At 41.7% G+C, this 12779-nt stretch overlaps 1 protein-coding gene and 1 pseudogene across 1 annotated transcript in view; both read left to right on the plus strand.

The window, feature by feature from the left end:
* The window catches only part of LOC129403439 (uncharacterized), a 575036-nt pseudogene that overhangs the window by 395807 nt on the left and 166450 nt on the right, over window positions 1–12779 (plus strand).
* Window positions 1–12779, plus strand: part of XRN2 (5'-3' exoribonuclease 2) — a 94747-nt gene that overhangs the window by 22951 nt on the left and 59017 nt on the right. The window contains 9 exon segments of the mRNA XM_004614413.3: window positions 705–777; window positions 1807–1857; window positions 2318–2475; window positions 5491–5565; window positions 5654–5678; window positions 5681–5786; window positions 5874–5931; window positions 6014–6121; window positions 10042–10086. Coding sequence (XP_004614470.2) covers window positions 705–777; window positions 1807–1857; window positions 2318–2475; window positions 5491–5565; window positions 5654–5678; window positions 5681–5786; window positions 5874–5931; window positions 6014–6121; window positions 10042–10086 — 699 coding nt within the window.

Raw genomic sequence — 12779 nt, forward strand, 5'->3', positions numbered from 1 at the left:
ACACCAAGATTCAAGCTTATGGGCTATGGGATGGAGGTTGTGGGGGACAGATGACCTAGGGGCTGGAGTGTGTGCTTCATATGTGGGGTACTGATTTCAGTCCTTGTCACTCAGTCATGCCCTGAGTACTGCGTTTGGAAGTGGCCCCCAGGGTTAAATCTCTGTGCTCCTGAGCGTTTAAGTAAAAATTAATTTGGGGGGGTCAATTTTGGGTTTATAAACTTGTTTACTTATTAGATATGATAAATGGAATGGTTAATTGCTAAGTTTGATGCAAACATTTTTATCTTCTGTTAATATTTGGCCTGCCGCGCAGTGCTCAGAGTCATCCAGGGTTCACTCCTGGAAATAGTTTTCCTGGCTCTTAGGGTCAGGTCTACCAGTGTTGGGGACCACTAGGACCACAAATGGGGATCCTGGGGTGCCAAGGATCCAACTTTGAGGCTTGGTGCATGTCAGGCGTGCATTCTAACCTTTGAGCAATTTCCCCTGCCCACTATGTCATATTTTATGTTCTGTGTGTGTAGTCAACCAATGCAAAAACTGGTGTTTAACATGTGTATACATGCTCATGTTTTAGGGGAAATGTTCCAATTAATTACAGTATTGTACTAGAATAATCTATTTTAATATATTTCCTATTGATTTTTGTGCAGAGAATTGGAAATAAGTTAAAAATGTTGAAAACTAAACTTTTTTTATAGGTTATTTTATCTGATGCTAGTGCTCCTGGTGAAGGAGAACATAAAATCATGGATTATATTAGACGACAGAGAGGTAAAATATTTATAAATATTTGACTATCATATCCCCCATTATCCTCAAGGGAGATGTTTCAGGATCCTTGATAGATCCTTGAAACTCTGGATTGTAGCAAGCCCTTTATATATGCTTCCTGTAATACATGCTATTAAAAGTTTGTTGTAAACCAAGAGATTAACAGTGATTAATAAAATAGAACAATTTTATTTTAATTGAATCACTGTAAGAGCATTACAAAATTATTCGTGATTGTGTTTCAGTCTTTAAGTATTTTAATACCCATCCCTCCATCAGTGTAATTTCCCAGCACCAGTGTCCCCAGTCTCCCAGCCACCCCCCACCCCAGCCTGCCTCTATGTCAGCGCTCTCCCTCTCTCTCCCTCTCCCTCTCCCTCACCCTCTCCCTCTCTCTTTTCCTTTCCCTTTCCTTCTCCCTTTCCCTCTCCCCATTCCCTCTCCCTTTCCCTTTTACCTCTCCTTCTCTTTCCCTCTACCTCTCCTGTCCTTCCCTCTCCCTCTCCTTCTCCCTCTCCCTCTCTTCTCTCTTCTCTCTCTCTCTCATCTCTCTGCATTATGGTTTGTGATACAGATGCTGAAAGTTTGTCATGTGTATCCCTTTACCTGCTTTCAACATTCAGTTCTTGTCCAGAGTGATCATTTCCAAGTAGTATTGTCATAATGGGCCCTCCTCTATCTTAACTACTCTCCATCTCCCACACCATTGACCAACCTTTGACCAGTTCTGGTCCATTTTCCCTGGCCTTGGATATTAGTTTCCTACTTTTTAAAAAAAATGTAAATATCTACAAATGAATGCAGTCATTAATAGAACAATTTTATCACTGTACTACTTACTATAATGGAAGTTGTGTGAAAGTGGTATCTGTAGTTGACCACAGGTAACCGAAACCAAGGATACGTGCTATATATTATGTTCTTCGAAAAAAAAGATAAGACATCTTTTTAAATATTTAAAAGTATTTGGTAAAATGTATTATCTCTGTGTTAAACATGTATATAAATACATGTTTTCTTCCTTTTTAGCCCAACCTAACCATGACCCAAACACTCATCATTGTTTATGTGGAGCAGATGGTAAGTTTCTTTGGGATTTAATTCTCTTGAATTATGCTGTAGCAATCAATGATTTGTTATATAGAATATAGAACATAGTATGGAGTTTTCATGATCATGTGGAAAAATACAAAGTATTTTGCTTATTTCATGTTTGAGAGGGAACTCATTGAGTTGTGTGATCTGTCATCATGTTCTCTTATCTTTAACTTTTAAAATCTTTTCAAGGATTTAATATTGATGAACATACCTTTAAAATAGAAAATGTCTCATGTTCACTTCCTTGTGGTGGACTTTATTTTAGACCCTTATAATCAGAAGACATCTTTTTGACTGTTTCAGTCCTTACAGCTTTGCTGCTTCTGTCCATATGCTCACTTGGGCTCTGTTTTGTCTTGCTGTTTGGTACAGTAGGAATGTCTTTGGACTTGGGTAAGGACCTTCGGAAAATGTTCACTGTTTTGTCATTGTTGATTGATAGCTGATCTGATTATGCTTGGCCTTGCCACCCATGAACCCAACTTTACCATTATCCGAGAAGAATTCAAACCCAACAAACCCAAACCGTGTGGTCTTTGCAATCAGCTTGGACATGAGGTCAAGGACTGTGAAGGCTTGCCAAGAGAAAAGCAGGGACAGGTAAGAACTTTGAGGCTTAGTTACCTCTTTTAAAAAAAAAAAATTGATTTTATTTTATTTTTATGTGCTAAAGTATATGTAACAAAATATTTTAAGTCCACAGTATAATAGCATTAAGTATATTCAGGATGCTGCTTTCATTTTTTTTCTTAGGACCAGGGTGCCCACTGATGATTTTTGGCTGACTGAGCTTGGGGGTACAGTGCAAGGGCTTGAGACTTTGATGTTGCTCCACCCCGCTGTGCCAGAAGTACTATGACTGCCCTGGGTACTGGCAGCCGCCTGGGTCATACCCAGAGTTACGGGGTTCATTTGATGACAGGAATGCAACCTGTTTCAGAACCAACATGCCTAGCATGCTCTAGCACTCAGGGTGCATTATTTGTAAGTGGATAGTGAAGACTGTGATTAGAGTTCTACTCTTACCTTTCACTGACATGTAGCCTTAAAAGTGCATTAGCACATACTCCAAAGCAGTGCACTCGAGCTTAGCTTATGTCTGCCTGAGGCTTAGGTGTCATAGGTAATATCCATTGCATAAGATTAGTCTAAAGAAATTTTGGGTTCAAATGCAAATAATTATTTTTTTGTTGTCTGTTTTTGTTGGGGGACAATACCCAAAGGATGCTCAGGGGTTACTCCTGGCTTTGCACTTAGGAGTCACTCCTGACAGTGTTTGGGGGATAGTATGGAATGATGGGGGGGGTCGAATCCCTGTCAGCTGCATGCAAGCAAGGCAAGAGCCCTACTACTGTATTATCTCTTGATTGTTGTTTGTTTGGGGACCACACTCGGCTGTGCTCAGTACTTATTCCTGGCTCTGTGCTCATGAATGATTCATGGATAGGGCTTGGGGGACCATATGGGGTGTCAGGGATCAAGCCAGGGCCAGCCACATGCAGGGCAAGCACCCTATTCACTTACTGCTTCAGCCCAAAGAATTGTTTGGCTTAAAAGGACTACAGGAACCTAGGGAGATTGCTCAAAGGGCTGGAGCACTTGCCTCCTTGCATGCATGCAAAGAGCCTCCAGCACTGCTAGGAATGACCCCTGAATATTGAGTTGGGGGTGATAACCCCTCAACCCCAATTGAATATTTTAAATCCTTCATCATCATCATCATCATCATCATCATCATCATCATCATCATCATCATCCCCATCATCCCATTGATCGTCGAATTTCTCGAGCGGTCTCAGTAGCGTCTCCATTCGTCCTAACCCCGAGATTTTAGAAGCCTCTCTCTACTCGTCCTTTCCAACGATGCCGTATTGGAGGCTCTTTCAGGGTCAGGGGAGTGAGACCCAGCTTGTTACTGGCTTTGGCATATGAATACACCATGGCGAGATTGCGAGGCTCTCCCATGTGGACAGGAAACTCTCGGTAACTTGCCAGGTTCTCCCAGAGGGAGAAGTAGGGTGTAAGATACCGTGGCACCGGGGGCAGTCCCTGGGTGTGACCGCCTAGCTACTGGAAAATGGGGAATCTGGGCAGAAGAGGCCCAGTCCCGATCTAAGCAGGCTTGGTGGTCTCAGCCCGGGTCCCACACACCTGGGTTCCTCTGCCGGTACCTTCATGTGTGAGGTTTGTCCGAACGTGTGGAGAGGGGCCTTGAGCATGGCTGTGGCTAGGCTCTCGAGGTCTTTGGCCGCTGAAAGCTCTGCTCGGTGTTGGGAGGGAAGCTGAGCCCACCCACCTCTGAGGGACCCCGGGGAAGACAGCCAGGCGCGTGGGCCAGAGACAAATTCTTTTTTTTTTTTTTTTTTTTTTTTTGCTTTTTGGGTCACACCCGGCAATGCACAGGGGTCATTCCTGGCTCATGCACTCAGGAATTACCCCTGGCTGTGCTCAGGGGACCATATGGGATGCTGGGATTCGAACCCGGGTCGGCCGCGTGCAAGGCAAACGCCCTACCCGCTGTGCTATCACTCCAGCCCCCAGAGACAAATTCTTGATAGTTTTAAGTTATTCCTAGTTTAGTAACACCTCTAAGAAACTAAAGGGGAGCAAATTCTGTTTGATTTAAGATTGTGGACTTTCTTGAAAGGACATACCAAGTGTGCGGGGTGGGGGAATAGGTAAGAAAGGCGTGAGTTCAGGCTAGAGATGTGGGTCAGTTACGGAGCAGATAGAATTTTACAGCACAGTAAGATAAAGATTCATGGATCTGTATAAATGTTCATAGAGAAAGGTCCAGGGGTATTAAGCTTTATCAGAATATATCAGTTGGATGTAGGCCAGTGATTGGCAAATTATGACTTTGGATTTGACATATTAGTTAAGAATTGTTATTTATTTTTAACAGATTGTATGTAAAAGTAAAGTAAAATGGCAGAGTACTTAACAGAAGACTTGGGTCCCACACTTCTAAAACATTTTACTATCTGCCTCTTTGCAGGACTGATGAGGATTATGGATATTTTTATATATGTTTTTAATTGCATTTTTTTGTTTGTCTTAGGGCCACACCTGACCTGTGCTCAGGGCTTACTCCAGGCTCTGCACTCAGAAATCATTGCTAGTGGAGCTCTGGGGACCATATGGGGTGCCGGGTATTGAACCTGGGCTTTTTATTAGGTCATTGGTCCCTTTAAATGGTCTTGAAACTTGTTATTTAGGGGGGTGGGAGGGTGTGTGTGTGTGTGTGTGTGTGTGTGTGTGTGTGTGTGTGTGTGTTATTTAGGGGGGTGGGAGGGTGTGTGTGTGTGTGTGTGTGTTATTTAGGGGGGTGGGAGGTGTGTGTGTGTGTGTGTGTGTGTGTGTGTGTGTGTGTGTGTGTGTGTGTGTGTGTGTGTGTTGGGCCACACCTGCAGTGCTCATGACTGTGCTTCAGGACTCGTGCTGAGGATTGAACCAGTTAGCTGTTTGCAAGGCAGTCTCTGGCCCTGTACATTATTTTTTAATGGGATGCATGTACTATTACAGTTGACCTTAATTTAGAAATATCCATGATTGTGTGGAAACAATGACAGCTACAAGAATGGCCATGTTCAATCTTTGCCTTCATTCTTGCAGCATGATGAACTTGCAGATAGTCTTCCTTGCGCAGAAGGAGAGTTCATTTTCCTTCGTCTTAATGTTCTCCGTGAGGTATGTGACAGTAGGCATTGAAATTGGCATTCTAAAGCCAGAGACCTCCCAGTAGCTCTCGTGACACTTCTCCTTTCCTTGACTGTAGTACCTAGAAAGAGAGCTCACCATGGCCAGCTGCCATTCACATTTGACATTGAGAGGAGCATTGACGACTGGGTCTTCATGTGCTTCTTCGTGGGAAACGACTTCCTTCCGCATCTACCCTCCTTAGAGATTAGGTATGTGTGCTGTTGGAGTCTCTCGTCTGCTTTGACCTTTGCAGTACAAATTGTTTCTAATATGTGATGTTTGTTTCCTGGTGGCAGGGAAGGTGCAATTGACCGTTTGGTTAACATTTACAAAAATGTCGTACATAAAACAGGGGTAAGTTCACTCTTGAACAATTTCAAAAAACAGAAGAATTTGCTTTTATCAGATCATTTTACATTTATTTTATCACTTACAGGGTTACCTTACAGAAAGTGGTCATGTCAATCTGCAAAGAGTACAGATGATCATGTCAGCTGTTGGTGAAGTTGAGGATAGCATTTTTAAAAAAAGAAAGGATGATGAGGTAAAGTGTTTCTATGGCAGCAGCTAAATCATTTCTGTCCCAATAGGCATGATGGTACTATGATTGTGTATTTAATCTCTTTAAGTACAGTTGTTATCATTGATTTGATCAAAGGCCAGTATAATGACTAGTCAGTGTATTTTTTTAATTTTGGTTTTTGTTTTTAGTGTCTTAACCACTTTCTCTAAAAAAATTCTTTATTTAAACACCGTATTTTACAAAGTTGTGTATAATAGAGTTTTTTCGGGCTTCCAATCCCACCACCTATTTCATTCCTTCTGCCATTGTCCCCAGCTTCCCCCCCCACCCCAAGCCTGTCCCCTTGGCAGGCACAAAATAGTTTATCTTACATATCTTGTTACAAGAAAATAAATAGTAAATGGAATTATTGAAAAATACTTTGGTAAAAGAAAATTCATATTTCAGTAAAAGAAAACTTGTGAAAATTGTTATTTCATGCTGGGTTTGTTTAAGTCATAGTCTAAGGATTTATTGAACTCTTTGGGCCTTGCAGGCTTTTGCTTGTTGCGCTTTCTTGGCTTCTGTGCTACTTTGCCATCTACTCTGCTCTGCTCCCCCCAGGGTTGTCAGTGTTACGGCCACCTTCTCCATGAGTTCCAGGATCTATAGAACTGGGATAATTCTTGGCTTGCCCCCCTCCCGAGGGGCCCGAGGTTTTGGCTTGCAAACTATGTACCTGGGAGTTTGATCGGCTTGGCATCTCCTCAGAAAAGTTGGGCTGTTTGTATTGCAGCAACCACAGGACTTCACCAGGGACTAGGCCAGAGAGTTAATTTCATAAAGGTTGTAATGCTTGTGTGTAGAGGCGTTCACATATTGTTTGGGTTGCATTGTAGTCTTTTCCGTTGGTTTTTGGGATATACCGGTGATACCTGCAGTCTACTTATAACTGTGCTTGAGGATCCATGCAGTGCTGTGATTGAACTTGGGCCTCAGCAGAGCATGCGCTCAGCCCACTGAGCTATCTTTTCGGCCCCACATTCTAATTTTTTTTCTCTGTAATCTTGTGTATCTATATGTGTTTATGTATTATGTGCTGGGGATCCAACCCAGGTCTCATGCTGAAAAGCATGCACTTTACCACTGAGCCACGTCCTTTATACTCCCCTTTTAATCTTAATTAAACTCTAAATTGAAACATTTGACTAAACAGTAAGATAGTAAATGAGGGTCCAAAGGTTCAAAGAATACTTGGATTAAATAAATTGCCCCATAATCTCTTGTAATATTTATGCTCTGGGAGACAGGAACTATAAACTTAAATTCTGTCGGGGGTCTGAGTTGGATTACATTGACAGGGTTGGAGCTCTGAATAAGACATTTAAGTATAAAAGATGGTGGTAAAGTATAACAGCGTACATGAAGATTGAATGTGGTAGGTGGGTGCTTAGGTGAGAAGTCCAGGTTTCTCTCGTGGGCAGTTTCGAGCTTGCTTGATTGCTGGTGCCTTTCACTGGGAAGAGAGTTGGGATGGGGACATGGTAAAGGTTGAATTTCACTTTGGAGATACTGAATTTAAGGAACTACAAGACACTTGAAAAATCCATCAAGGCAAGAAAGACATTAGAGACCCATAAAAAGACGGTATTTACTTTAAGTCGTAAGTGTAAACTTGCAAACCCTGGAACCTGGTATATAGAATCTGAGCACCCTCAGAAGCATGCTCTCGAGAGTAGGGAGAATAATCCCTAAATAAAGAAGCTACTGGGCTGTCCCCGCTGGCTGAGATGCCACGCACCTGCTCTGTGGGAGGGGGTGGAGAGACAGTAGCCCGAGGCAGGAAGAGCTGAGGGGGATGAGTGGCAGGGAGACAAGCAACGACTAAGTTGGAGTTACAAAAAGGGAAATTTACAGAAACTGATTTATTAATAGTCTTGACTTTTCTAAACAAATAGTAATATAGTGTGCTTTTTTTTTTTTCTTTTTGGGTCACACCTGGCGATGCACAGGGTTACTCCTGGCTCTGTACTCAGGAATCATCCCCTGGCAGTGCTCAGGGGACCATATGGGATGCTGGGAATCGAACCCGGGTAGGCCACATGCAAGGCAAACGCCCTACCTGTCCTGCTATTGCTCCAGCCCCTATAGTGTGCTTTGAATGCTAACACTAAAACATGTCTGTATCTGATAAGGTCTGACACATGAAAAAGATCACTGGCAGCCGTGTTGAAACTGAGAAGAAGTAGTGAGTCCAATTAGGAGACCCTATTGTCATAATTTTAGGGCGCCAGCCTAGGGGCAGCAAAGACATGACCTCGTTAGATTTTGAATGTGTTTTGAGGTAGAATCACTGGGATTGATGAATGGGTTAATTGCTATGTCTGAAGGGAATTGTATCTGCACCAGTCCTAAGACGTTTTGCCTGTGCATCTGTGAGCAGTCGTGGTGAGGAAGACTGGTAGGTACAAAAGTAGGGCTGGAGATTCATTTTTGTAGGTGTTTCAGACACCTAAGTGTTGAGTGGGAGTAGGTTCTTATTGCAGAGGCACCAGCATATAGATGTATTTACAGCCGAATGGTTACTCTCAGTGGAAGCAGCAAGGCAGTAATGTCCCGGAATTGCCCCCAGCAGGAGTTAGAGCTAAGGCAGACGGCCAGAATGAGTGACAAGAGAAAGGGGAGAATGCAGTGTCCTGGATGTTGGCTGAGGAACTTGATTTAAGAAGAAATAGGCACATTCGGATTAAAAAGCAACTAAATGTTTTTACAGTCTGTGGCTCAGTGGTAACCTAGATAGTAGTTGTATGAAAGATGGAGAAAAAAAACTAGATTGAAAAAAATCTTGTGGGTTTTTTTTTCTTTTCCGGTCTCATAGGCAGTTCAAATAGCTAGTCATCATTCATCTTAACAGTCAGCCCCTCTCCTGGCAGAAAGCCCAACTTTCATAGCTCATTGAGGTCTTATAGTATAGCTGGCAATCCTGATTTGGAAGGATAGAAGTAAGTGGGCTCACAGTTAAGTGAGCTGTGGTCCCCTGAGCTGTCTCTTTAGGAACTTGAGCATGGGAGGAGTGCTTCCTGGGGCAGAGGAGGCTTCGAGTGGCCCAACTTAGTTAACAGGGAACAGAATCAAACCCAGATTCTGTCCTCTAATGCTGTCTTCATTTTGAAAATGAGTGGAAGGAAAGAACTCTAGTGCCAACCTTTTTCTCTCGAAGTTTTAATTAAACCGGCCTGTAATAAGTGGATGCATGTGAATTTTCTTCCTTTCTTTTAGAGCTGGGGGAGGAGAAGGTTCCTATTGCAGAGCCCCACGTGCCCCCTGGCCCAGCTGTGCTCCATGCTGCACATAACCTGCCTTGGCGCATAAAGACGCATTATTAAGTTGTCTTCTTGGTTCTAAATGTTGACTTACTGGTTATTAACTGTATTCAAGTACAAATGAAGAACTGTTTGTTTTCTTTCTCTGCTTATTCACTTCGGAGTAAAACCAAGTGTCCTGACTTCCACAGCTTTCCCGGAATGATATTTTATTTAATTTACTTATTTTGGTTTGGGGGCTTTACCTGCCTGTGTTCATGGTTGATTCCTGGCTCTGTGCTCAGGGATTACTCCCGGCAGGGCTCGTGGGACAATATGGGATGCTAGGGATTGAACCCAGGTCGGACCGTGCAGTGCAAGCACCCTCTACTATTGTTTAGCTTCCCTCAAATGATATTTTGAAAAACTGAAAAAATTGAGAACCAAATTATATTTAAATTTCATTTAGAGTGGTTTCTGCCCATCTAAAGATTGGATAGCAGGACTGTATGTACTTTATTGCCTACATTTAATTATTTAATCAGGGTTTCTGGGGTTTTCCTTTAAAACTTAAATTATTTCCTGAATCATTCCTGGTAATAGTTAACTCTGACATTTTGTGTAATTATTTGACAGAATATATGGATTTTATACTTTTAGGACAGTTTCAGAAGACGACAGAAGGAAAAAAGAAAGAGAATGAAGGTGAGTTTTGATTAATTTCATAAGATAGACAGTAGCATGTGCTTATTTGGGATGAGGAGGATTTGAACAATAACTTTAGTCCTTATGCAGTAGGGAAAGGACCTAGTATCCACTCAGCTACCTTCTTCCTTGGAGGAAGAATATTGGTGTAGATTTTTTAAAAATCCTTTCTATTCTCTGGGCAAAAGTGGATACACTTTGAGCAGGGATATTTTTGTTGTTGGTGGTGGTGGTTGGTGGTTTTGTTTTGGACCACCCTCAGCAGTGTGCAGGGTTTGCTCCTGGCTCTGCACTCAGGAATCACTTCTGGTGGCTTGGGGTACTCTGTGGGGTGCTGAGGGTTGAACCTGGCTTGGCTTCCTGCACTGCAAGCGCCTTTCCCACTGTCCTGTAACTCCGGCCCCAGGAGGTGGTTTTTTTTTTTTTTTAAATAATTTATTTATTTTTAATTAGAGAATCACCGTGAGGGTACAGTTACAGATTTATACACTTTTGTGCTTATACTTCCCTCATACAAAGTTCGGGAACCCATTCCTTCACCAGTGCCCATTCTCCACCACCCGTAAACCCAGCGTCCCTCCCACCCTCCCCAATCCCATCTCCCCCCCAACCCACCCTGCCACTGTGGCAGGGCATTCCCTTCTGTTCTCTCTCTCTAATTAGCTGTTGTGGTTTGCAATAAAGGTGTTGAGTGGCCGCTGTGCTCAGTCTCTAGCCCTCATTCAGCCCGCAACTCCCTTCCCCCACATGGCCTTCGACTACAATGTAGTTGGTGATCCCTTCTCTGAGTTGCCCTTTCCCCGGAACGTGAGGCCAGCCTCGAAGCCATGGGGTCAACCCCAGGAGGTGGTTTTTAACTATTTTAAAATTATTTTTTTCCAGCTGTATGAATTTTTAAAAATATGACATGGTTTTTGTAATGAAAAAAATCCTGTCATCTTGAAAACTTACTACACTTAGTTATTGTACATTATTTTTGGGGTCAGTCCTCCAGTATGACACTTCACTCTTGGTTATGTTTGCAAGAAGAAATGACACTGACACCATAGTCCTTTCTGAACTCAGCTTTGTCTTTGTCCGGAATGGAGGGTGTACCATGATTTAGTCAAGTATTTGCCACCTAACTTTGCCCTAGCTGGTTCCTAAATGCACCATATTTATCCTGACTCAAATATTGCTTTCAGTGAAACCTCCAGGTGGTTTCCTGATTAAATCTCTCAGCTCTCCAGAAGCCTCCCCTTGTTTTTTCATGATCCCAAGAAGTTCTCCTTTGAGCTTTGTGCCTTTTGAGTTTGTGATAATTGTTTCCTTAATTGCATAATGCTTTGTGTTACTTGAATGCTTTATTTCCTGTGCCCCCATTTTGTTTTAAAAATTTAAATGCATGGAGTTGGGGGACTGCCTTTTATTATTGCATTTTGTCAGATTTAGGTAATTTTAGGAAATTGGAAGGGGGAAATATTGTTATTACAGATAAATTTGAAATCAGTTAAGTGGAAAAGGCATCTTTGGTTTCTACCTAACATTATTTTTTCAATTTATTTTAAAAATATGCTGTACCCATCAACCATGACTGCCACTTAAAGATACCTCTAGTCAATAGCCTGTAATAGTTAAATGCTAGTGGAAATAGTTAAAAGTATAGTGTATTGAGGGACAAATGAAAGTCATATTTTCTCAAGTATATTAATTTGTAAATTCAGTAATTCTAAGTTTAAATTAATCTCCTGTGGTGCCAGATATCAAATTTAGAGTCTTACATCCAAGGGTGTGCCAGATTACCAGTCCTTGACTTTTTTTTTTTTTTTTTAATTTTATTATATTGAATCACCGTGGGGAAAAAAAAATACAAAGCTTTCAGGTTTAAATCTCAGTCATACAATGATTAAACCCTCATCCCTTCACCAGTGCACATGTTCCACCACCAAGAACCCAAATATACCTCCCTCCCACCCAGCCCCCACTTAAGTAGCTAATTATCTTCATTTTATTCTCTATACTTTGAATACATTCAATATTTCAATAGAGAACTCACTATTATTGTTTGGAATTTTCCCCCAACAATCAGGCCTGCTGAAAAGGCATCATTTAAAAATTTCATTGCTGAGAATGATGATTCTATGAGCTCGGTTTTGGATTTCTGATATTTTCGCTCAGTTCACAGTTTAGATGCATGTCTGTAAGAAGCTGCTCTGGGTGCCAAAATGGGCTAGAAGACCTCTTGGATCATAGTCTTTAGGAGCAGAGGGTCTGTTTCGAGAGCAGCAGCTCCGGATCTTTTTTTTTTTTTTTTTTTTTTAATTTTTTTTTTTTTTAATTTATTTTATTGAATCACCAAGAGGAAAGTAACAAAGTTCTCAGGCTTATATCTCAGTTACACAATGCTCAAACACCCATCCCTTAACCAGTGCCCATATTTCACCACCAATAAAAACAAAAACAAAAGCAAAAACAAAACAAACAAAGAAACAAAAGAAAAAACAGTATACATCCCACCCCTCACCCCCCAACCCACCCCCTAGGTGAGTGATAATTTCACTTCCTTTTCTCTTTACCTTGATTACATTCCAGATTTCAACACATAACTCACTATTGTTGTTAGAGTTTCAAAACAGACTCACTATTTTTGTTGAAATTTATCCCCTAAGAATACAGCTCTATTAATAGGGAAATATTTGATAATAAGTTTTCCA

The sequence above is a fragment of the Sorex araneus genome, chromosome 3 (assembly GCF_027595985.1).
Source record: "Sorex araneus isolate mSorAra2 chromosome 3, mSorAra2.pri, whole genome shotgun sequence".
Classification (NCBI taxonomy): Eukaryota; Metazoa; Chordata; class Mammalia; order Eulipotyphla; family Soricidae; genus Sorex; species Sorex araneus.